This window comes from Copidosoma floridanum, unplaced genomic scaffold, assembly GCF_036245765.1.
Source record: "Copidosoma floridanum isolate Cflo_tuat_1 unplaced genomic scaffold, Cflo_Japanese_pri ptg000002l, whole genome shotgun sequence".
In the NCBI taxonomy this organism is placed as follows: domain Eukaryota; kingdom Metazoa; phylum Arthropoda; class Insecta; order Hymenoptera; family Encyrtidae; genus Copidosoma; species Copidosoma floridanum.
In genome coordinates this window covers 4087763-4113876 of record NW_028321879.1, presented here as the reverse complement: position 1 = coordinate 4113876, position 26114 = coordinate 4087763, and the positions used below count along the sequence as shown (strand labels likewise).

Here is a 26114-nt window from a genome sequence, read left to right as displayed (position 1 = left end):
CTTTCAAAAAATTCACGTAATAATGAAATCATACTAAATTATTTTTTCGTAATTTAAACAAATATCAATAGTTTATCTAATTAACTGCAAGAGTTAATTTTTCTAAATTGAAAAATCTGTGATAAGTACTTTTTATCGATTACATAAAAAAATTTTTTTTTAGCTCTATCATCAAGCTCCAAGACCGTCAATGTATCTTGCAAGGTTGTGATTTAACAATCAGTGTAATGTGCTCGTGTGCGAGACTTGGCTCTGTAACACGCCCAGTTGACGTGAGCGGAAGGGAGAACAAACGATGGGAGAGAGGGATGCGTCGTTTGAAAATTAAAAGGGGGGTTACACATAGAACAGAAGGGCTCCGGCAGTCCGGAAAGCAAGGAGTCAAGCCACGGAGCCATCCGGGACATCGCTATTCGTGAGGGTCGTAAGTTGGTGCCAGTGTGCTTTATTTTCTGTTCTCGTCATTTAATTTTTTTGGATATTTGAAAGTCAGTCACGAGAGAACATACAGATTCTGTGCGGAAAACTCACGTGTGTTCCGATCTTCGTGGGATTTCTGGTAGATCCGTGCGGGACGTTGTATTGAGTATTAAACCTCGTGCTTGTAATCGAGTTGTCTTAAAGCCTTTCTCGTACCTGTGCTTCAAACAACACGAAAGGTCAATAAAACCTCTCGTCCCCTCACGTGCACGAGGGACCTGCGAAACAGGGCCTAAGAGACATAAGACAGCCACGCAAAGATGGCGCTCAAATGGCAAATTCTATTTTTTCTACCGAGCGCACACCAGCTTCTCAAAAACGCGCGAGGTAGGAAAAGTGTTCATTTTTTAGACTCTAAATGATCTTCATTTCATATTTTTCTATCTTAAAAAAACGATGGGTCACGTGATGAAGCCTGTTTATTCGTCAAATGATTGGCTGAGACTGATCAAACCTGGGTAGATTTGAAAATGAGATTTTGAAAAACCAGTGAAAAGTCATTTCAATTTGTAAGTTGATATCACTTATAACTAAAGCGACCGATAAGCGTCACGGGTCATGTGGGGATAGGCGCTTGAGTTACTATTATATTAACTACAAATAATGAAAGCGACCGGTAAGTGCCCCAGGTTGTGTGGGGCTAGGCGCTTGCGTTATTATTTTATTTATTATAAATAATTAAAGCGACTAGTAAGATTTTTATCGATAAATTAAGCAGCCAGTTAGCACCCCGGGTTGTGTGGGGACAGGCGCTTGCATTATTATATTTGTTTTATTAATAATTAAAGCAGCCAGTGAGTGCCCCGGGTTGTGTGGGGATAGACGCTTGCGTTGTTATTCACATGAGTAATAAGTCTTCCCCTACACTTCTGCTGTAACTCTGCTCTGATTGGCTTTGGAAATTTTCCGACGGAAAGTTCCGATAGCGGTGGGGGTATGATGCGAAGATCCTCTTTGCCAACACTACCCTTAACCCATGTTGAGTCTTATAGAATCAAATAGTACCCGTGGCAGCCACCGATGACACCATACCTCCGTTTCCATAAAACTCTGTGTTAAAGTGACGGCCAGCACCAGCCCTCCCCTCCAACATCATGCACGGAGCCAGTACTGTAGACTAAGTAAACTATACGGTCTCATCCCGAACAAAAATCTTGTTGACGCGATCGAGAGGCCCTCTAGAGGATACCTAAATAGCTTATAAAGGACCTACTGAGGCAAAGTAACACGGCCTACAGTTGGTCCTCTTTAGGTATCCTAAAGAACTGTGTACCTAACCAAACTTGAAGAGTCTCTAGAGTTAAATATATATATATATATATATATATATATATAAATTCAATGTGAGAAAGTGAGATAGAATTATAATAAAATATATTAATATACCTTCAGGTGTTTTATTATATAATAAAAATAGATTGGTGCCAAAAATGTATACTTGTTTGAATGACGTTTACGTCTGTACAATAATTAAAGAAATTACGACTACTTTAACGCCAAAATTATAATTGTTATTTAACGGAAATGTGCAGAGTGATGAAAAATGTAAACTTTTGGCATTATACTTAAGCCTATTGTGTATAGTTTTTAGGTATTGCATCTCAACAGTACTGACATTGCTTATACTTTCAATACTTAATATACGAGGTGTGTTCAAAAAGTAACGAGAATTTTTAAATTTCGCGGGTTTGGAGAGTCCGCCTGTATAAAATTTATTTTATTATATTGGTTCACATGCCTCTGAAGTACGATAAAATTTTCAGCAATATTTATCGCTTACTTTTCAAGTGGCAGCCGCTAACGTAAGACGTGTTTTTCGAGCTCGACGATTTTTGTTTTGTGAAAAAAAAAATGGATCAAAGAATTTGTATTCAATTTTGCGTATAAAATGAAATAAAGTGTAGTGAAGTTTGTAAAATGTTAACAAAGGCATATGGTGAGTCTGCTATGAGTTAAGCAAGGATTTACGAGTGGTGTAAGCGTTTCCAAGATGGCCGCGAAAACGTTGAAGATGACGAACGACCCGGACGCCCAAGTACATCAACAACCGATGAAAACGTGAAAAAAGTGGCATAGTGCATCATGAATTCTTGCCACAAGGTCAAACAATCAATAAGGAGTACTACCTACAAGTTCAACACCGTTTGCGTGAAGCAATCCGAAAAAAACGCCCGGATTTGTGGCAAAACAATTCATGGCTTTTGCACCACGATAATGCACCTGCTCACTCTCCATTGCTTGTTTGTGAATTTGTGGCCAAAAACAAAACTGTAAGGATGCCTCAGCCTCCATACTTGCTAGATATGGCTTCATGTGACTTTTTTCTATTTCCAAAAATAAAGAGAATATTGAAAGGCCGTCGTTTTACAAGCATAAATGACATTAAAAGCTAATCGCTGAAAGAGCTAAAAGCTATTACAAAGATCGAGTTTCGAGGATTGGAAAAAGCGTTGGCACAAATGTATTATATCCAAGGGGGATTATTTTGAAGGGGACAAAATAGATATTGATAAATAAATAATTATTTTTTTCATAAAACGGAAATTCTCGAAAACGAAAAAAACAATAATTTACATATATATAGGTCAGATTATTTTTCATTTATCAAACGATTGTCATCATAATTTGTTTACTGAATCAAGCAGCTCTCTTACTCTGACAGATTAGCTCTATTTATGTCCCTCGCTTTTATTGAATTCACACTTATATTTACTAATTGGAAAAATGGTTTCAGTTTGGTTATGTACACGGTTATTTGGGATACCTAAAGAGGACCAACTGTACATCGCGTTATTTTGCCTCAGTAGGTCCGCTGTAGGATACCTGTAGAGGTCCTCACGAACTAAGGAGGTATCCTCAAGAGATTTCTGTTCAGGCAGGTATAAGATCATTTAGCTAGATCAATTACAACTAGCGTGGCGTCAGTTAAGGTGTGTAACTGCTAAATGCGAAAAAATTTTTTTTTCTAATTTAGAAAATTTTTACAAGTATAAAGAAGAAACAATTAGTATAAATAAATTTATCATAAACTCCTAATTGTTTTTCAATAAATAATTAAATAATACATGCTTACAACTTACTAATAAAATAAATATTGTAGAATCTAATGAAAAGAAACTAGTACGTCTAATTAAATTAATGAACAGTACTTTGATTTTAAAAGCAGTATTGTCTTATCGGAAAACAATTTTCTACATAAATGAAGTATTGTTTATTGTAAGTTAAAATAAACAGTGCAAAAATTTATTATTTGAGCAAACTGTACACTAGTACCTATATTTAAAGATCCTGCAAGCAAATTTTCAGAGTCTTTAAATGTATGACATTTGATAAAAAATTACGTGTTTATGTGTAGGGTTAGAAATATACGTGAAAAATAAATTTTTTTCAAGAAATATATAATTAGAGTCATAATTTACAGCTTTTTTCTGATTTTACGTATTGCTTATTAGGATACTTTAGAATAATAAACGCATAAAATACACTAAAAATTTTTAGACAAGTGTATAAAACGAGCTTCAGCGAAAACAGTATAATAGCTACCAGTGGCATTTTAAAAATATTTAGGGACTTGATAATTTTAAAGATATTATTTTGACCTCTCTTACCACCAAAAACTTTAAGACATTTCATCTCAAAGTTATTACAACATAAAAAGCTTCATTTTCTTATGTTCGTTCTTCAAGATGAATGATTTATCGAGGAGTTATCTTACAAACTAATAAATAGCATAGTGCACCGTGTGCATTTTGGAAAAGAGTTACACTTTACACCCCAAGGTACCAGCAAATTTTTTTTAATCATAAACGACTATGTGTAATAAAAACTTATAATTCAGCATAAAACAGTTTCTAAAACAGCTCCTTCAATCATTTTAAATATTTTGATCTAAAATATCGGACACAACTTATAATTTTATATCTGTTTAAATAATTTTTTTGAAAAACAGATTTAGTAATGTAAATCTAAAACCCAATTTCTTCACTCTTAAAATCTATATAAACGATTGGTTGTCAGTTTTAAAAAGATTTTATCGAAATATTTACTGAAAGAATTCGTTAAAACAATTTTTTTTTGCAAAAAAAATATCAGATTAGTTACAAGAAACCTCAAAAACTGTTTTCATCAGGACTTATAAATTGTTAAGAAACAATCTCACCGTCGTTATTTTTCTAGTTGAAGATAGCAATGGAAACAGCAAAATTGCAGCAGTATCACTTTTATCGAAAGAAGACATGGAGAACTACTTGATGCTTTCAAAAGCATTCAAAAAGCTCATGGGTACTGCTTGTGAAAAAATGAAAGTAATAATGACCGACAAAGACAGTACTGAAAGAGGAGCTTTGACACAAGTATTTCCCAGCACTCCACTACACATTTGTCGATTCCATTCGCTTCAAATATTTCAAAGAACACTGTCCACTAAATCAGTGTCAAAATGTGACAAGGAAGCGTGTATGATAATTTTAACTGACATTATTTAATGTCCTTCTAAAGATGAATCTATGAGAATATACACCCAATTTTGCAAATCAGCGCCTCCGTGTATTGTCATGTATTTCAACAAAAATTGGCATGATATAACACAGCAATGGACTAAATTTAGAATGAGTAATAAAAATTTTGGCAACTTGACAAATAATCGCTTAGAGTCTATTAACCAGAAGATAAAAGATGTCATTAAGAAAAATAACAATTTATTGCAGTTTCTCAAAAAATTTTTCCACTATAGTTCATCCCACATCTTAGAAAATGATTTTAAAATGTCTAATCTATGACGTTAAAACCGATTTTAACAGAAAAAGTTGATAGTATTCACAATTTGGCTCAACAGTATTACCAACAACTTCTTGTGAATTTCGCATTTGAAAAAGTTCAAGAGAATCTTAATAGGTGCAAGTCATTAACTTTTTCAAGTGTTGACAAAAATAAAGAGATACGTACTTTAAATTCAAATAGTGTATTTTTGCACATTAATGCAGATTCTTGTCAATGTCTTTTTCATAAAAGATATGGATTATCATGCCACAATATTTTTGGTGTTGGGCAATTATTTGGATACTCACTGTATGACGTGAACAAATGAAAAAAAAGAAAAAACAAGAAGTGCGGATTGCAAAGAGAATTTACCTGAAAAAGGAGCGGTCTTTGGATATCGCGTAGTTTTGTAGTTTTTTGTGCGCGACCGAGTGCGTCTATATACATACTCTGTTTTTTTCATCATGGGCGCTAGGTATTTGCACTCCGAGACCCACCAACTCAGGATGCATTTAGCACCCGCGGTAAAAAAATGCTTGCGACTCGGTCAGCGGACACAAAGGTATAGGTACAACCACTGCGCTTGTCGTGCGCTCATGTATGATTTTAACGCACACGCTGCGAAATTAACAATGTTTAACTTACTTGCAGAGTTCTGATCTTTTATTGGTTTCATGGCTCTTATAAACACCAAATCGTTCGCATATCAGGTTGATCCAAAGGTAAGGCCAGTCCGGTTGTACATCCTTTCCTGAGCTTTTTCCAGTGACATATTTGACGCCTAGTGCCAACTCTAACTGTTTCACTGACTGTAAAAAGTCCTCGTGCGTGGCAAACTCTTGGTTTTTTTTAACAAGTCCTCCATTGTTTCGCTTTCACTCACAAAATGGAACTAAAAACGATGGATTTCCTATGTGCGACAAAGTCTGCAGTTTAGTCACACAGCAAATAAGCGCCCACCTAAAAAAAATGTCAGAATTCTATGTAGAATTACTTTTGTAATGCTTTCAGGAAAACCATATGGCATAACACATGGTTTTACATATGGCATTACATAAAGGGATTTAGCTTGGTGATGCCATATGTAATTCCATATGGAAAAACACATGGAATTACTAATTGGAAAAAGTAAAAAATTTCTATCATCTAGAAATAACTGCAAAATACCATAATAAGTTATTTTCTGTTAACAATTTGTCTTACCATCAGGATGATAACTCCAAAACAAGGGGGTTCAGCTGATTTTATTTCTATATAAAAAAATTTAATTTTTCAATTTTTTTTTTTATTCTTGAAATATAACTTGAATCTCCTTGTTTTAGAGTTATCATCCTGATGGTAACACTAATTATTCACAGTGAATGACGCGTTACAGTATTCTGCAGTTATTTCTAGATGATACAATTTTTTTCCTTCTTTTAATTTGTAATTGTATGTGTTTTTTCAAATGGAATTACATATGGCATTATCAAGCTAAAACCCCTTATGTAATGTCATACGTAAAACCATATGTAATGCCACATAGCTTTCCTGAAGGTATTACAGAAGTAATCACACATAGAATTCCGTCTTTCTTTTTCAGGTGGGCGGTCCAAGCGTGTTGCCACTGCTAGTTGCTATGAGGGTACATCAAGATCGAATAAAGCTTATTCATCAGATGGCGCGACCGTGCTTTAGCGGAAATGGCATTGTTTACGCACATTACTACACATATATACAAGTCCAAGTTGTATGCCTATACATACTCTATATATAGGTGACTCGTAATTCTGAGTATACTGTTGCACGTGAATGGCGCTATTTTCGCTAACGCATGATTGCGCCATCTAAATTTATATACACCCTCGTAGTAGAGTGGTGTAGAAGCGCGTCGAAATGCCTAGCTTGCTACCTCCTTACTCGAGCACAGCGCGACTAACTAGACTAGTCCAGGCTAGCTTACCTAAGTTAGCGTTCACATACCGCGAATATCACGAGCACCTCCTTACAACTTGTGCTTTCGGATATTCGTCATTTCCATTTAGAAGTACAGATACGTGTTACTTACCAAGTGATATGAAAACCTTACTCGTAATTATTCGTGAACGATACCACTCAAGATCAGGGTCACCTTGTAGTCTAGGCTCCCATTCCATGTAACTTTTTGATGAAGATCTCGAATAATCATTTGCATAAAAATAACATTTTAAGTACTTCGAAAAAGTGTGATCGAGATCAGCGACGTGCTGCTGTTACGGTGCCCCATGAGCATACATCATATCATGGTCACTTGTGGCTAGTATGCCGTTGGTACTTGTGGACCGAGCACAAGAGATTGTGCGACGAAGTCCTGCGCAACCAATTCTTACGTAACTTCCCAGAAAGTCGGCTGGTCAGCATACTATTTGAATGCAGTTGCAAGAAACTGATTAAGCATCTAAGGTGTTGGCGTAGCTCAAAAATATCTTGATTTAACCGTGCTAACCAGCTATTTCACTAGCGGTCTTCTTGACGATCCCACTCTCTGCCGGCATATAAAATTAGAATAGAGTTTGATATAATGCAGATCTTTATTTTTTTTAATTCCGTCTCTTCGAAATGTAAAAACTACACTTGTGTAGAGAATTCTATCAATTATCATAATTTTTTTTTTCTTTCTACTTTCGAGCTATTATCTCGAAAAACCGAGTTTCGTTCAATCTTCTTAAAGTTGCCGTTAAAACACAGCGTGAAGAAACGTTATCATTAAAACCATTTCAAGCATTCACATCACGTTTTTTTTAGCTTTAAACGGAGAAGCGATGCATTGCAGAAATAGTTTCTTCACGGAATGACTAACGTGATGTTCCCAATTCCTGGTGCCATTATAAATTCATAGGTGCAGAAATAGTCGGGGTTGATTGAGGAAACTATGATTTTTTAGGAAATAATTTAGTTCAGCTTCTCTGGTACGCTGTGTTTTAACGGCAACTTTAAGAAGATTGAACGAAACTCGGTTTTTCGAGATAATAGCTCGAAAGTAGAAAGAAAAAAAAAATTATGATAATTGATAGAATTCTCTACACAAGTGTAGTTTTTACATTTCGAAGAGACGGAATTAAAAAAAATAAAGATCTGCATTATATCAAACTCTATTCTAATTTTATATGCCGGCAGAGAGTGGGATCGTCAAGAAGACCGCTAGTGAAATAGCTGGTTAGCACGGTTAAATCAAGATATTTTTGAGCTACGCCAACACCTTAGATGCTTAATCAGTTTCTTGCAACTGCATTCAAATAGTATGCTGACCAGCCGACTTTCTGGGAAGTTACGTAAGAATTGGTTGCGCAGGACTTCGTCGCACAATCTCTTGTGCTCGGTCCACAAGTACCAACGGCATACTAGCCACAAGTGACCATGATATGATGTATGCTCATGGGGCACCGTAACAGCAGCACGTCGCTGATCTCGATCACACTTTTTCGAAGTACTTAAAATGTTATTTTTATGCAAATGATTATTCGAGATCTTCATCAAAAAGTTACATGGAATGGGAGCCTAGACTACAAGGTGACCCTGATCTTGAGTGGTATCGTTCACGAATAATTACGAGTAAGGTTTTCATATCACTTGGTAAGTAACACGTATCTGTACTTCTAAATGGAAATGACGAATATCCGAAAGCACAAGTTGTAAGGAGGTGCTCGTGATATTCGCGGTATGTGAACGCTAACTTAGGTAAGCTAGCCTGGACTAGTCTAGTTAGTCGCGCTGTGCTCGAGTAAGGAGGTAGCAAGCTAGGCATTTCGACGCGCTTCTACACCACTCTACTACGAGGGTGTATATAAATTTAGATGGCGCAATCATGCGTTAGCGAAAATAGCGCCATTCACGTGCAACAGTATACTCAGAATTACGAGTCACCTATATATAGAGTATGTATAGGCATACAACTTGGACTTGTATATATGTGTAGTAATGTGCGTAAACAATGCCATTTCCGCTAAAGCACGGTCGCGCCATCTGATGAATAAGCTTTATTCGATCTTGATGTACCCTCATAGCAACTAGCAGTGGCAACACGCTTGGACCGCCCACCTGAAAAAGAAAGACGGAATTCTATGTGTGATTACTTCTGTAATACCTTCAGGAAAGCTATGTGGCATTACATATGGTTTTACGTATGACATTACATAAGGGGTTTTAGCTTGATAATGCCATATGTAATTCCATTTGAAAAAACACATACAATTACAAATTAAAAGAAGGAAAAAAATTGTATCATCTAGAAATAACTGCAGAATACTGTAACGCGTCATTCACTGTGAATAATTAGTGTTACCATCAGGATGATAACTCTAAAACAAGGAGATTCAAGTTATATTTCAAGAATAAAAAAAAAAATTGAAAAATTAAATTTTTTTATATAGAAATAAAATCAGCTGAACCCCCTTGTTTTGGAGTTATCATCCTGATGGTAAGACAAATTGTTAACAGAAAATAACTTATTATGGTATTTTGCAGTTATTTCTAGATGATAGAAATTTTTTACTTTTTCCAATTAGTAATTCCATGTGTTTTTCCATATGGAATTACATATGGCATCACCAAGCTAAATCCCTTTATGTAATGCCATATGTAAAACCATGTGTTATGCCATATGGTTTTCCTGAAAGCATTACAAAAGTAATTCTACATAGAATTCTGACATTTTTTTTAGGTGGGCGCTTATTTGCTGTGTGACTAAACTGCAGACTTTGTCGCACATAGGAAATCCATCGTTTTTAGTTCCATTTTGTGAGTGAAAGCGAAACAATGGAGGACTTGTTAAAAAAAACCAAGAGTTTGCCACGCACGAGGACTTTTTACAGTCAGTGAAACAGTTAGAGTTGGCACTAGGCGTCAAATATGTCACTGGAAAAAGCTCAGGAAAGGATGTACAACCGGACTGGCCTTACCTTTGGATCAACCTGATATGCGAACGATTTGGTGTTTATAAGAGCCATGAAACCAATAAAAGATCAGAACTCTGCAAGTAAGTTAAACATTGTTAATTTCGCAGCGTGTGCGTTAAAATCATACATGAGCGCACGACAAGCGCAGTGGTTGTACCTATACCTTTGTGTCCGCTGACCGAGTCGCAAGCATTTTTTTACCGCGGGTGCTAAATGCATCCTGAGTTGGTGGGTCTCGGAGTGCAAATACCTAGCGCCCATGATGAAAAAAACAGAGTATGTATATAGACGCACTCGGTCGCGCACAAAAAACTACAAAACTACGCGATATCCAAAGACCGCTCCTTTTTCAGGTAAATTCTCTTTGCAATCCGCACTTCTTGTTTTTTTCTTTTTTTCCATTTGTTTACGTTGCGATTAAGGTCCTTGAATACATTCTCATTATTGATGTAGGACTTTCGCCGGGCTTCTCATTCCTCAGAGATGATTTGCATGGCGTCTTCGGAGCTTAGCCTTCAAGTCTTCATTACTCTACGACCCGTGGGTGATAGGTCGAGACTGCGTCAGCCGTCAGCGTCATAATAACGAAAAACATTAAAGTAGTTCGGTTTAAAGATACAGGGCGGCGCTCGGTGCACTCAGGGCACTCTCTGCAAGACCCTGAATCCGGTAACTTACAGGAAGCCCTGCGAAATGTTACGTAAAACTGCTGGCTACCGGATTAAGGGATTTTAAAACCGCTCGGTGCGCTTTTCATTTATAGCTTTGAACACATGTATAATTGTAGTTGCAACAAATTTTTCGTTAAAAATTCATATAAAAATGTAGCAGGAAATATACTTTAATTTAGCTAAAAATAGATACCATGCAGTTAATTGATAGCTATTTATTTTGAGTATAAATTCAACTAACAATTTTTTTCCTGGAATGATGCAGTACTTGCCCAATGTTTACTAAATGATAATAGTTTATTCAAAATTCGTGCAACATTCAAAGAAAAATAGCACTCATTTTTCAATGAAAAAAATATGAACTGCTATTCTTCATATTTTTTATCAAAAAAGCTGAATGAGATCAGGTTTTATAAAATGTATGAAATTTTAATCAATTTTCATAGTTTAGATTGAAGAAGTGCAACTGTCCCACATTTATTAATGCAAGTTTAAAAAATGGCAAGTTTAGAATAACAAATATTGAAAATGTTTATAATCACTTGTCTGACAAGAAGGATCTAGGTCAGGACGAAAACGAAGTACCATCTTCTATCAGTGAAGAGGCTGGAAAAAGTGTTCCATCCCAGAAAGAAAAATCTGTAACAGCTGCGAGAGAACTTGAAACCGATACGAATATCAACAGTTTTTCAAGTGAGGTAAGAAAAAGATAGTATTTATCAAATTTCATGTTGATAAAAAAAATACATTTTAATTCATATGTACTAAAAAATTGTATTTTGCCTAGATGACTACTGAAACTGAAAATCTTTCTTAAAGTGAAGTTGGAGACTCGAAAGATGACAGTCAAACAGCTTAAAATAATTTTCTGAAAGTAAATGTCCATTTTAAAAATAAAATTGAAGTAAAGATTACATTGTTACTCTTTATGTATTTAAATCAATCAATAGGCAAGAACTGTTTTCATACAAAGTATGTTTACATATATAGAAAAAAAAAATTATCATTCTACCAACTTCAGCTTTGTTTACATTATTTTGCATTTACAGAAAACCACAGTCATTAAACCGAGACCCCACTCGTCACATAAAGAGGTCTGATCTGTTCGACAATTTCATGAACACAGAAGAAAGAGACGAACAACCGACAGAGAAGCAGGTATAGTAAAAGTCTCCTTGATGTACATGTAACATATTCATTGTTCTTGTTTGTATTTATATGTTCAAATAATTATTAATTTATTACCTTTATAAGTCGTAAAACTTCAATTTTTTTTTTTTAATTTGACAAATGAAAAATGAAGAAAAAAATATAGTACAGATATTTTTTGTGGAATAATCTTAAATAATAAAGTCATTATGTAGGTTGGCTTAGTTGTAGGATCTCCTCGAGAACCTTTAACAGTTGAAGTAAACGAAGCGTGCAATGAAATTGACATCTTCAAGCAGGTAACTAAATAAACGTATTCACGCATCAGTAATTCAATATTAAATTTCTATTTTTCCATTCATAGTAAGTCGAAACATTAGTCGGTTCATTCAAAGAAATTTTACTTTCTGCAAGAAACGCACCACCACATATTATTTTGATGGGTAACGAGATGATTGAAGTGATGAAGACAAGATTGGAAAAAAATTATCTTGAAAGCTCCAACAATTTGCAGTTTCCCAAGGAGATAAGTCAAGTAGGAAGACCAAAAGGAATCAATAAGACAGTAATGGGATTGGAAAAAGAAAATTCCCAAAACATTTCTAAAACGATCAGTACATGATCAGAAAAATGCGATGCTAGGCTGGATGAATTGAGAGGCCGGAGTTAAACAAAATGCTATTGAAGGTAAATATTTAGTTCAGGAGAATGATGTAAAAATTTATAACACAACATCCAACATTATCTGGAAGATACTATTGATTTAAATACATTAAAAAATTACATGCAAGAAATAACTAACAAAAAAAGTGAATGAAAAATTAAAAAAAAAAAAACGATTATACATGCGGCATGTGTTTAAACAAATTGTATGGCGATTCGATCATGTATGATAGTTGCATGCTACATATGGTACCATTTTTTGTGCGTAAAAGTTACTTCTGTTTCTGACAACAACTGGTTTTGTAACTAATGTGAAAATATTTTTAAGAATACAAAAAATTATTATTAGGAAGAAATTTTAACACTTACTGAAATATGTAATTATTGGGATTTGTATTGTCTACGTTCTGTGAATAACTATTAAGGGGGCACCTACGACTACTGCTGAGGTCAAAGACAAACAAAAAATAAAGTTTTGTTTTTCAATAAACAAATGTGTCTGAAAATCATTATGATATTTTTAATAACGTATGAAGTGGGAAAAATGATATTTATGTGTGTAGTTTAACTTTGTACGAAAAATTAATTATTGTTTTGACCAGTCTAGTGCATACGAGGGTACACTACCAGACCAGACCACGTGTGTTGGTATAGTATAGCGATGTAATATATAGGTATATGGTATATATATGTCGTGAACAAGTACGTCTGCTACCCACGTGACCTCCTGACCTCCCTGACACTATTTATTTATTTCCATCACAAATATCTCGCTAAAATGGTCCTTTATCCACAATTTTTAAGACAGCATATTACAGAGGAAGACTTCATCTACAAAACGTATATATTCAGTCTGCTGGGACATTTAATTTAGGTTTATTATAAACGAAAACAAATTGTTTTTCACGCTGCCCCATAGGAACACGTGCTAATAGTTACAACTTTGAGCTCGGATTTCTCAAAATTTTGACCCATTCGAAATATAATTTAGGCCACCATTAAATTCAGTAGACTTTTATTTACAAGAAATAATATATCTCTGTTTGGGGACTTTCGTGAAGGAGCCCCCTTAACATTGTCAGAAGAATAATGTTTATTAAAATTATTGAGAATTATTATTAATGCAAAATTGATAGGAATCGTTATTTTTATTGTGATTAGATTACACAGTTAATGAAAAGTATTAAAATACAAATACTCATTAAAATTATTAATACTTTCATGTATCTTTCTTTGTATATTTTCATGTAACTTTCATTGCATAGTTTTTATTTGGTAAGGATTAATAAACTAATAAGTAATTTATAATTGTGCATTACGTATTTACCTTACATCTGAATCTTATATGCAATTTTTTAAAAGCCACAACTCGTTTTTATTTACTTCATGTCCGAGATAGTTACTTGCAGCAGATGACGTATTGTACACACTTATGGATCGGTACTTCCAATAATAATCACTTGTAATTTTCAAATTAAAATTGTACGCCACCCGCGGAGTGTATCGTGCACCTGGTGCGTATACCGTGTACGATATGCTTTAACCGTGCTCCTGGTTCTAGGCCAGGGAGCCGTCCACCGACGTATACCGTGTACTGTGTACCGTGAATCGTGCGCGGAACTTGGAGCAGTGGGGCGTTTATAACCTTTTGTAACGCATACCGTGTACCGTGGGGACACTAGGAGAGTATTTTAGGTTGTTTGAAAGTCGACGTTTTTGACACCGTGTTTCGTATACCGTGTACGGTCCACGGTCACATGCACGTAGTCACTGCCTTGTTAAAACACTTTTTTTTTTGTAAGATAAATGTCAGTTTCGTGTTCAGCGCCTCAAAATAATATTTGAAAAACTATTTGATCATTTTCTTTCATTGACGTATTCATGGAGTTACATATTAACAGTTTTGGCAAAGAGGATCTTCGCATACTTCCACCGCTATCGGGACTTTCCGTTGCAAAAGTTCCGGAGCCGATCAGAGCAGAGCTACAGCAGGAGTGTAGGGGAAGACATTTCTCCTGTGAATAATAACGCAAGCGCCTATCTCCACACAACCCGGGGCGCTTGCAGGCTGCTTTGATTATTTATAATAGATAAAATAATAACATAAGCACCTATCCCTACACAACGTGGGGCGATTGCAGGCTGCTTTGATTATTTATAATAAATAAAATAATAACACAAGCACCTATCTCCACAAAACCCAAGGCACTTGCAGGCTGCTTTGATTATTTATAATAAATGAAATAATACCACAGGCACCTAATCCCACACAACCTGGGGCGCTTGCAGGCTGCATTGATTAATTATAACAAATGAGATAATAACACAAGCACCTATCCCCACACAACCCGGGGAAGTTACTGGTTGCCTTGATTATTTATAATAGGTAAAAGGATAACGCAAGCGCAAACCCCAACACTTTCTGGGGCGCTTAGATTATTCTATTTATTATAAATATTCTAAGCAGCCAGTAAGCGCCCCAGGTCGTGTGGGGATATGCGCTTGCGTTATTATTTTATCATCCATAAATAATTAAAGCAGCCACTAAGCGCCTTGGGTTGTGTGGAGATAGGCACTTGCGTTAGTATTTTACATATTATAAATAGTTAATGCAGCCTGCAAGCTCCCCGGGTTGTGTAGAGATAGGGGCCTGTGTTATTATTTTATTTATAATGAATAATTAAAGCAGACGCAAGTGCCCTGGGTTGTGTGGGGATAGGCGCCTTTGTTATAATTTTATATTTTATAAACAATCAAAGCGACTAGGCATTGCCCCGGGTTGTGTGGGGATAGGCGCTTGCGTTATAATTTTATTCATTATAAATAATTAAAGCAGCCTGCAAGCGCCCCGGGTTGTGTGGGGATAGGCGCTTGCGTTATTATTCACAGGAGTAATGAGTCTTCCCCTACACTCCCGCTGTAGCTCTGTTCTGATTAGCTTCGGAACTTTTCCAACGGAAAGTTGAACAGCGGTGGAGGTATGTGAAGATCCTCTTTGCCAACACTACGATATTAACAACCCTGTTTGGGTATAGTGACGTTAGTACCACCTACACAATATATGCTGTAACGTAGACATGCAAGCAGTGCTCTCAAATGTGACTGGCAAACTTGCGGGAAATTCAAACTGGCTATATGGAGCAAGACGCAAAACCCCAGATAACTCGACAACATTTCATACACCATAACTTGATAAATTAATTCTAAGCTATTTAACCCAATAACCCAACGCGCCTTAAAGCAGTATCACAAGCTTTATTAATTAATAAAATACATTATACAATAACGCAAGCGCCTATCCCCACACAACCCGGAGCGCTTACTGGCCACTTTGTTTTTTAATATAACAAATAAAATAACACAAGCGCCAATCACCACACAACCCGGGGCACCTACTGGCCACTTTGTTTATTAATTAAATAAATAAAATAACACAAGCGCCAATCACCACACAACCCGGAGCACTTTTTGGTTGCTTTGTTTATTAATTAAAAAAAATAAAATAACACAAGCGCCAATCCCCACACAACCCGGGGCACTTTTTAGTTGCTTTGTTTATTAATTGAAAAAATAATTAACGCAAGTGCCAATCACCAAACAATTCGGGGTGCTTACTGGCCGCTTTGTTAATTAATTGACTAAATAAAATAACACAAGCGCCAATCCCTACGCAACCCGGGGCGCTTACTGGTTGCATTATTTATTTGAAGAAAGCATCAAATGATAAAAAAAGTCAAGCGCAACTAGAAAGTGCTTTTTATAGTTTGGTGATAGGCATTCGTGTTATTACTTTATAAATTTTGTTAATTTTCAAAATCATCATCTAGCGCTTCGGAATGTGTGGTGATTGGCACTTGTGTTATTTTATTTATTATTTTAACTATCGAAGCGGCCAGTAAGCGCCCCGGGTTGTGTGGGGATTGGCGCTTGTGTTATTTTATTTATTATTTTAATTATCGAAGCGGCCAGTAAGCGCCCCGGGTTGTGTGGGGATTGGCGCTTGTGTTATTTTATTTATTATTTTAATTATCAGAGCGGCCAGTAAGCGCCCCGGGTTGTGGGGGGGTTGACGCTTGTGTTATTTTACTTATTATTTTAATTACCAAAGCGTCCAGTAAGCGCCCCGGGTTGTGTGGGGATTGGCGCTTGTGTTATTTCATTTATTATATTAATTAACAAAGCGACCAGTAAGCGCCCCGGGTTGTGTGGGGATTGGTGCTTGTGTTATTTTATTTATTATTTTAATTATCAATGCGGCCAGTAAGCGCCCCGGGTGGTGTGGTGATTGGCGCTTGTGTTATTTTATTTGTTATATTAAAAATCAAAGTGGCCAGTAAGCGCTCCGGGTTGTGTGGAGATAGGTGCTTGCGTTATTGTTTAATGTATTTTATTAATTAGTAAAGCTTGTGATACTGCTTTTAGGTGCGTTGGGTTATTGGGTTAAATAGCTTAAGATTAATTTATCAAGTTATGGTGTATGAAATGTTGTCGAGTTATCTCGGGTTTTGCGTCTTGCTCCATATAGCCAATTTGAATTTCCCGCAAGTTTGCCAGTCACATTTGAGAGCACTGCATGCAAGGGAAGCGGTTTCTGAAACTAGAGTCAAAGACAAGTAGAATCATAATGAAAAATTTTTTGGATCAACATTCAGTTGAAGCCAGAGTTTTGGCACTTTTTTCGCGTTTTGTCACACTGCAAAGCGTACCGTTTCACTGCCAAGTTTGTACCAATATTGGTTACCTGCATCATAAGCCTTATCGATTTAGCTTTGCAGTTTGATTTCTTTTTCAATCATGTCAACAGGATTCGGTTATTTATTAGAACGCCACTGAGTGCCGCTTATGAGAGAGCCATTTATTTCTGTATACAACATTAACTCTATTAATAGAAAAATTAATTTTACGAAAATAATATTAATCTACAATACAGATCACTATTACTCTATTTTTCTCCTCCTCCCTGCCAACATATTTTCAACAATCATGCAGCCATATGTCAAGTACCAAACCTGCAATTAAGGTAAGGATGTGAAACTAGGTGATCCTCTAACTTTCACATAAAATGTCATTGAAAAAAATCATTACTCATGCTATGGTGAAATTGATCACAATAATAGTAAGACACAAAACGACATTTTCGAAGATTTCAGTTTAATAGTAATCGACCATTGGAAAAATTATCTAGAAAATTTGCTATAAACGCTATATGGTTATGTCTAGTACAAATACATTAGAAGACTCAATACCAACAGTAACAATATATTATTACTAGCAATTAATGGAAATCAGACGTAGAGTATAATTACTTCAATAACATTATTTTAACATGTCTAACGTACAAAAATTTACTGAGAAAAAAGTTTTTTTTTGTTTTACTTACATGATTGTTTTTCTTGTAATAAATGATTTCGTTCTCAATCACTGATTTTCGTTCATTATTAAAGAGCTATGCACGATAAGGATAAAGGGCAGCTACTGTAAAACATAAGATCCGCTTAAGCTCAGAGCAGGGACCACTGGATTAGGGACCAAGGGTCTAGTACGGGAGCCGTACCATATAACTTTTTTCGCTTCGTGGAATCATAATATTATAACATAGGCCCGCGAAGCGGTATAAGTTATATGGTACGGACAAACAATCACGGCTCGGAAAGTCACATCAATGTCATATCTGTGAGCTTTATATAAGAGCTTTATACAGAGCGTCTTATAGACACACATAAGGTACGGTTTGGGCACGATCGTTTTTCATCGTTCATTCGTTCGTTTTATTCGCTTCGCTCGTACAGTTCGCTTATATCTACTAAGTGAGTTCAGACTTTTTGTATTCATTGGCTTGGGTTATCCACTTCTGGAAATAATAATAGTCGCTAACTGTCACAAAGGTTCTAAATTCTGTCTTTTGTATAGTATGTAAGCTTATTTTGAAATTGACACCACGTCTAAAGAGCATAAGAAACGACTAAACATCACAAACTGTACGTGCGAAACGAACGAACCGAACGAACGAACGAACGATGAAAATCGAACGTGCCCTTTTTTTCATAGTCGGTCGATCGATCCTTCGGTCCGATTCCTCTAGGGGTGTAATCCGCAATCGCCGCCAGCAGTCACATATGTACGACGTGACAACGTTGCGTGGTTGGGGGCGCTACTGTCGATTTACTGGTGATGTGATCCGCAATCTCACCAGCAGTAAAGCAGACGACGTCCGTCTACTTGCTCTTTTTCGTGACATTTTCTGATTGTAAACAAAGCAAAGCAGACGACAGAATGTCGGAAAATGTCACGAAAAAGAGCAAGTAGACGGACGTCGTCTGCTTTACTGCTGGTGAGATTGCGGATCACATCACCAGTAAATCGACAGTAGCACCCCCAACCACGCAACGTTGTCACATCGTACATATGTAACTGCTGGCGGCGATTGCGGATTACACCCTAGAATGTATAAATATGCATGGTACAATAAAAAATCAAACAAGGTAGGCCCATGCGCATGTTTACATGACCAAACTAATCAGGGTCCGTACCATATAACTATTTTTCTGTACATCGGCCTATGTTATAACATAGGCCTGTGAAGCAAAAAAAAGTTATATGGTACGGCCCCAGAGAAAAAGCCTGTATGACGTCATAATCAGCGCTACATTTAAATTGTAGATATATAAATGAGCAGGTAGTAACAAAGTGTTTTTGTTATTTATTGAGAAGGTAAGTGTTAATGGTCACTGTTACATAAAAATATGAAGTGTAACGTCAGATGTGTAAAAACGACTGACCTGTTCAAAAAATTTTTTAAACTATAATTTATGAGTTACGAAAGAAAAATGTATAAACTCTTAATAAAATTTCGAAACTTATTGAAAACACTAAGTTATCTGATTTTTTGTTAAGATATGAGAAAATTTGCTTACATTTTTTAAATTTTATTGTTATACATATACTAATTATTACAAGTAACCTGAATTTCTTTACTTTGTATTAGACGTTTACTTTATGTAAGTTCAGTCTAGTCAGTTTATGTACAGATTTTTATCATGATACTTCATTTAATTCGCTGTTATTAACGTGATTTAATATTTAGCACAAAATTCATATTCAAATTTGGTACCCAATTATGACGTCATGCAGGCTTCTGCGCGAACTCGGACAAAAGTTTTGTCACAAAAATTGTCTGGCTAGTGAGCCTACCTTGTTTTATTGTTGTACCATGGTATGTATATATGTATTCATAGTGAGTATAAGCCCATAAGTACTCTTTCTAGGAGCTGTTCACAAAGACATTTTTTGCTTAATTCAATATTTCAATGTGAACGTTCATATTGAAAAGGGGGTTCCGCTGTTCCGCCAAACTTAAAGTGAGTGAACAGACTGAGCAGACCTATACCTCTTTTTCCATCAAGAGACTTGTGAAGTTGGCGCCCGTAAATATTAAATATTAATATTTTGCACCCATTCAGGGCTTAAACGATTCCTCCTTACTTGCGGATTTATCCTCCACTTGAATTTTTATTTGCGGATCAATAGTTTGCGAGATATTTGCAAAATAAAAAGTCGAAAATGGGCGCGGCGCTGAAGTATAAAAAACTTTGTTTTAAGTGCTAAATTGGGTTAAAATCCAATTCTACCTGTACAATTCGATTCCTCCTCATTTGCGGATTACGGAGGTATATAAATTAATGTAATTAAATGTCACAAAGTTTGTAAATAATGAATTTAATTATTGAGTGAGAGAATCTAGTAACTTTTGTCTAGTGACTTTTGGTCCAGTGCACCGTTCCTGTTGTTCGGTACATGTCGTTTCCTCCGTACAGCGGGTTCTACAAAATATTTATTAGAATAGAAAACTTTAGTAGGTATTAATCTATTAATTATTAGTTATTAGTTATTCAGCCTTTGAATAAATACACACACACAAACACATTTTTCGATGACTATGCAATCTAGAGTAAACCCATTTAATAAACATTTTTTAAAATTGAGTACTTTTAAATTTATTACTGGGGCTGTGTTTGCATAGGCTCCGTTTGTAGTATGTTAAGGTCACGTGATCATTTATGATAAGTGCGAGTGAGACGGTGACATCATGCTGTCTCCCTCGCACTTATGATAAATGATCACGTGACCTTAACAGACTTAATAACAAACAGAGCCTTAGGCGAACACAGCCTGTGTCACTTTTATCCGTTTCCACTGGTCGGTAACTTGATCTTTAATTCGCCTGATTGATCATTGTTTTCTAAAACTTGTCCAAACAAAATTATGACTTGTGTGCTTACTTAGCTGTGGCTTGTATTGTTATGATAGCTGTACTGCTACTTTTTAGTTGTGTTGTTATTTGTTTCTTGAATAACAACAAATATTAAAATTTCGCGCGTAATGAATAAATATTAGTCCACAGTGTTTGCCACAATAGATTCCAGATATTAGATTCTCAAGATGAAAAATCTGTATCTATTGACAAATAATATTTTCTTTGAGTTTCAAGTATGTAATGTATGTGTGTGTGTGTGTGTATTGACTCAAAAGCTGAATAACTTATAACTAATAATTAATAGATTAATACCTACTAAAGTTTTCTATTCTGATAAATATTTTGTAAAACCCGCAGTACGGAGGAAACGACATGTACCGAACAACAGGAACGGTGCACTGGACCAAAAGTCACTAGACAAAAGTTACTAGATTCTCTCACTCAATAATTAAATTCATTATTTACAAACTTTGTGACATTTAATTACATTAATTTATATACCTCCGTAATCCGCAAATGAGGAGGAATCGAATTGTACAGGTAGAATTGGATTTTAACCCAATTTAGCACTTAAAACAAAGTTTTTTATACTTCAGCGCCGCGCCCATTTTCGACTTTTTATTTTGCAAATATCTCGCAAACTATTGATCCGCAAATAAAAATTCAAGTGGAGGATAAATCCGCAAGTAAGGAGGAATTGTTTAAGCCCTGAATAGGTGCAAAATATAAATATTTAATATTTACGGGCGCCAACTTCACAAGTCTTCCATCAAGCAACAAAGCCTATGGCCTGTGGTCGCAACTATACGTTGACTGACAGGGTCCGTACCATATAACTTTTTTTAGCTTCGCGGGCCTATGTTATCACATAGGCCGATGTACTAAAAAATAGTTACATGGTACGACCATAGAGGTATAAGAATAGAGGAGAAAAGGGGGCGTGATATGCGACAGCAGAATTCGCTACGTAACGAGGCATCTGTCTTTGTCTGGCAGTTATGTTATTGGTCGAGTCATACATGAGATTGAATCAACTGTAGGATTCAGGACGAAGAAGTAGCCAATAACGTGGCTTTGGCAACAAGGACAGATGCCCCGTTACACTTAGTTATGCTGTCGCTGCCGCTAATGGGCTAGTATAGCGCTTTTCCCCTCTATTCTTATACCTCTATGGGTACGACTCCTGAGAACACAGCATGGGTCTGTTCAGTCTGTTCACTCAATTTGAGTTTAGCGGAACAGTGGAACCCCCTTCTCAATATGAACGTTCACAATGAAATAAGCAAAAAATGTCTATGTGAATAGCTCCATAGTCTTTCTTGAGGAATTTGACCATAGACATATAAAGATAAGATTGCTTATGAGTAGCTGGGGCAGTGAGGCTCGCGTAGAAAAAAAGAGAGAAGACGAGGGCAGTGAGTCTTTCTCTCTTGCTCACTTCCGAAATGGGGTCGTAGGAGTAGGACTCGTAGGGGCACAGGCAGGAGCACGGAGCAGAGGCGCTGATGCTTACTCCTGCCCAGTGGTGGGTAAATAACGTAAATGAGAGGTTTGTTACTCCACATGTAAGTTACCTGTAAGATACCTAAAAATGTCAAATTGTTAGAAACCTATGCTTGCGCAAGCGTCTGATGGTCTGATAAGTATAAGTATAACCAGTCCAAAACCCAAAAGTAGTACCGAACGTAAAGTGCGAAATTCAAACCTGCAGGTCTAACAACACAAGCGCCTATCACCCGATGACCCGGAGCGCCTACTGGCCACTCTTATAAATAATAAATTATTAATTAATAACACGAGCGCCTAATACCCAATGACCCGGTGCGCTGACTAGCCGCTCTCTTAAACAATGAATTGTGAATTAATAACGCAAGCGCCTATCATCCAAATACCCCGGGCGCTTACTGGCCACTCGTATAAATAATAAATTATTAAACATAAGTGACTATCACCCGATGACCCGGGGCGCTTACTGCATAGCCACTACGTTATTCATGGGTCACCAATCCCACCTGAAAAAGAAAGACGGAATTCCATGTGTTATTACTTCTGTAATACCTTCAGGAAAGCCATGTGGCATTACATATGGTTTTACGTATGGCATTACATAAGGAGTTTTAGCTTGGTAATGCCATATGTAATTTCATTTGAAAAAACACATAGAATTACAAATTGGAAGAAGGAAAAAAATTTTGTCATCTAGAAATAACTGCAGAATACTGTAATGCGTCATTTACTGTGAATAATTAGTGTTACCATCAGAATGATAACTCGAAAACAAAGAGATTCAAGTTATATTTCAAGAATGAAAAAAAAAAAGTTGAAAAATTAAATTTTTCTTTATAGAAATAAAATCAGCTGAACCCCCTTGTTTTGGAGTTATCATCCCGATGGTAAGACAAATTGTTTATAGCAAATAAATTATTATGGTATTTTGCAGTTATTTCTAGAGGATAGAAATTTTTTCTTTTTCCAATTAGTAATTCCATGTGTTTTTCCATATGGAATTACATATGGCATCACCAAGCTAAAACCCTTTATGTAATGCCATATGTAAAACCTCGTGTAATGCCATATGGCTTTCTTGAAAGTATTACAGAAATAATTCTACATAGAATTCCGACATTTTTTTCGGGTGGGATCACTCTGTGATAGATGCTTGTTTTATTATTTAACACTTTAACATTTATTACAGTGGCCAGTAAGCACCCCAGGTCATTGGGTGTTAGGCACTCGTGTTATTAATTAATAATTTATAATTTATAAGAGTAGCCAGTAAGCGCTCTGGGTCATTGGGTGACAGGCGCTTGTGTTGTTAGACCTGATTTGAATTTCACGCTTTACGTTTGGTACTACATTTGACGACACTGGTTAGCTTGTAACTAAAGAAATACATTTTTATTTAAAAACACAGATGTTTGTATTGGTATTGTTGAAATTAACTCATCAATTCTTATTATGATTAATCTTACCTAAATGTACGTACAAATAAAGTTACTTCTGCAATGCACAGCATGGGCACTTTGGGCACAGCTGTTTTCTTACGAAACGACATTCAGTGTCAGAAAGTGACCCAGATAATTTATAGGTGTATCACTTGTAAGAAACTAAGTCAGTTACCTAAGGTAACTTACCTATCCAGGACTGCTTCTGTGCTTCACTGCTTCTGCCTGTACTCCCAGTCCCACGACTCCACTCCGTGAGTGTGCAAGAGAGAAAGACTCACTTACAGTGGGTCGAGGGACAGTGCGGTGGATAGCCGCCATTTATGGTACATATCAGTGGCGGTCAGTTTGAAATGGTAAATATTTTACATTACACTTATAGACATATGAGGAATGTAAGCTGCTCGTTTTTATGTACGGCGCTCAAGCATGAGTAGAAAGAGACACAACATCGAACGTGAAAATCTGTCTCTCTGGCACATTGCCAAAGGTGGGATACAGTAAGCTAAGGCTAGCTGATGACATCTGAGCCGTACCATATAACCTTTTTTAGCTTCGCGGGCCTATGTTATAACATAGGCCGATGTACAGAAAAATAGTTATACGGTACGGCCCCAGTCTGTACGTACTGTACGACCCTAACTTATCAGTAAATGTATACATATATACTATAGTAGAGAGAAAAACTCACTGCCCTTGTCTTCTTTCTCTTTCTACGCGAGCCTCACAGCCTCACTGCCCCAGCTGCTACTAAGCCGTCTATTCTTTGTATGGCTATGGTTACTTCTTGTACAACATGACGTCATATTACCGTTGCATATATATTCTTACGTTCAACCCATAGTAAACAATTACCTGATTATTGGTAAAAATAATTTTAAATGACTCTTACACAAATTTAATTTGGCAACCTTTATTCAATAATTAATGACCGTCATTAAAAAATCTAGTGTAAGTCAATGTAGTCTGCCGAACTTCGTTATAAAGTGTTTTTTTATGTTCAGACATCAAGATATTGAATAATAAAGCAAATGATTCTCTGCACCTCAATCGATCATTGACCTTAGGATTAACTTCTTATTATGCCGAAAAAACCTTATAAATCTCATTGGGGGGGACAGGGTTGGTCAAATAATTCGGAAACAAAATCATATTTTGGTAAGGATAAATAGATGATAAGTTAACCTTTTTCCATTTGTGGAGTTGCGAATTTTTACATTCTGTCGTGATTGATGTAATTGGACAGTATTGATCTTTATGACAGTGATCTTTAATACCAGTCTATTCCTAATGTTATTGAAATTTGCTAATTGAAGTATTTTTGATGTAAAAAAAAAAATGCATTACAGGTCATGATGATAGAACCAGTCATTCTAGTGATCGTTCGAAATTTTCAAATACCAAACCTAGAGTATCATTTAAAAAGCAAAATTATAAACAAGACCGAACCAAAAAAAATTACATGACTTTTCCTAGTGATGGTGATGAACCAATGGTTAATAGTTACAACAACAGTCTACGACCAATGAGTCACAGAGGAAGAGGTAGAGGTTTTAACAATCGTGGAAGAAATAGTCCACTACCTCGTAGGGCTTGTTCAAGAGATAATAGAGCCATTTTTCATGCAAGTGATTCTCATTGGTACAAAGTATTTGTAAGTATTTTCTAGTTTAATGTAGTCTTTCATTTGATATACGAATTCAAATTATGTAAGCGTCAAAATTCTTTGACACTTTGCATTACTTTTAAATTTTTATTGCTGTAATACAGCATTTTGTTAATGTCTATTGCAATCAAGTTAATAAATACTTCTGTGTATTTTATGTGTTTTCCAATTTTTACTATAATGTAAACATTGGGTGGTATTTGAATAGCTGTCATTAGGTTTGAGCAAATAAAATTTTACCTAATATGTAAACATAGTTTCTTGTTAAACACGAATTGTTTCAGAAATAGATTGACTTGTATGCACTATACAAATAATCATATATTACATATACAAATATGGCTCAGTGTTTTATCGAGTGCAATGATTTGTTAATTGAAATTTTCTATTTTTTCATCCAAATTTTTTTGGTTTTAGGACAACTAAATATGTATCATTAATAGATACTTGTTATTATAGCTTTTCTTCTATTAAAGTCGCCACTCTTACCAGAATTGAGGAACCTGATGATTCGTAGAGATCCAAAATATTTTGGTCACATTTCATTTTAGTGGAGAATTTAGTTGGTATTTAAGAAGTGCCATATGGTCTATTTTATAAACCAGCCGCAACTTA

General features: G+C 35.9%; 2 protein-coding genes across 3 annotated transcripts in view; one reads left to right on the top strand and one right to left on the bottom strand.

Annotated features, from left to right (window-relative positions):
• The window catches only part of ND-15 (NADH dehydrogenase (ubiquinone) 15 kDa subunit), a 46223-nt gene extending 22235 nt beyond the window's left edge, over nucleotides 1–23988 (bottom strand). Inside the window, exon 1 of one of the 2 annotated variants that reach the window (XM_089595304.1) lies at nucleotides 23861–23988. In XM_089595304.1, the coding sequence (XP_089451430.1) occupies nucleotides 23861–23943 (83 nt within the window). In that variant the 5' untranslated portion in view covers nucleotides 23944–23988. Of the gene's footprint in view, nucleotides 1–17575; nucleotides 17764–23860 lie in introns of those variants that run through there. The other variant, XM_089595307.1, reaches the window with a different exon arrangement.
• Nucleotides 23989–24628: 640 nt separating this feature from the next.
• LOC106639926 (nuclear RNA export factor 1) overlaps nucleotides 24629–26114 on the top strand; it is a 126947-nt gene continuing 125461 nt past the window's right edge. The window contains exons 1-2 of the mRNA XM_014353762.2: nucleotides 24629–24991; nucleotides 25183–25487. Of these exons, the coding sequence (XP_014209248.2) occupies nucleotides 24916–24991; nucleotides 25183–25487 (381 nt within the window). The 5' untranslated portion in view covers nucleotides 24629–24915. The remainder of the gene's footprint in view (nucleotides 24992–25182; nucleotides 25488–26114) is intronic.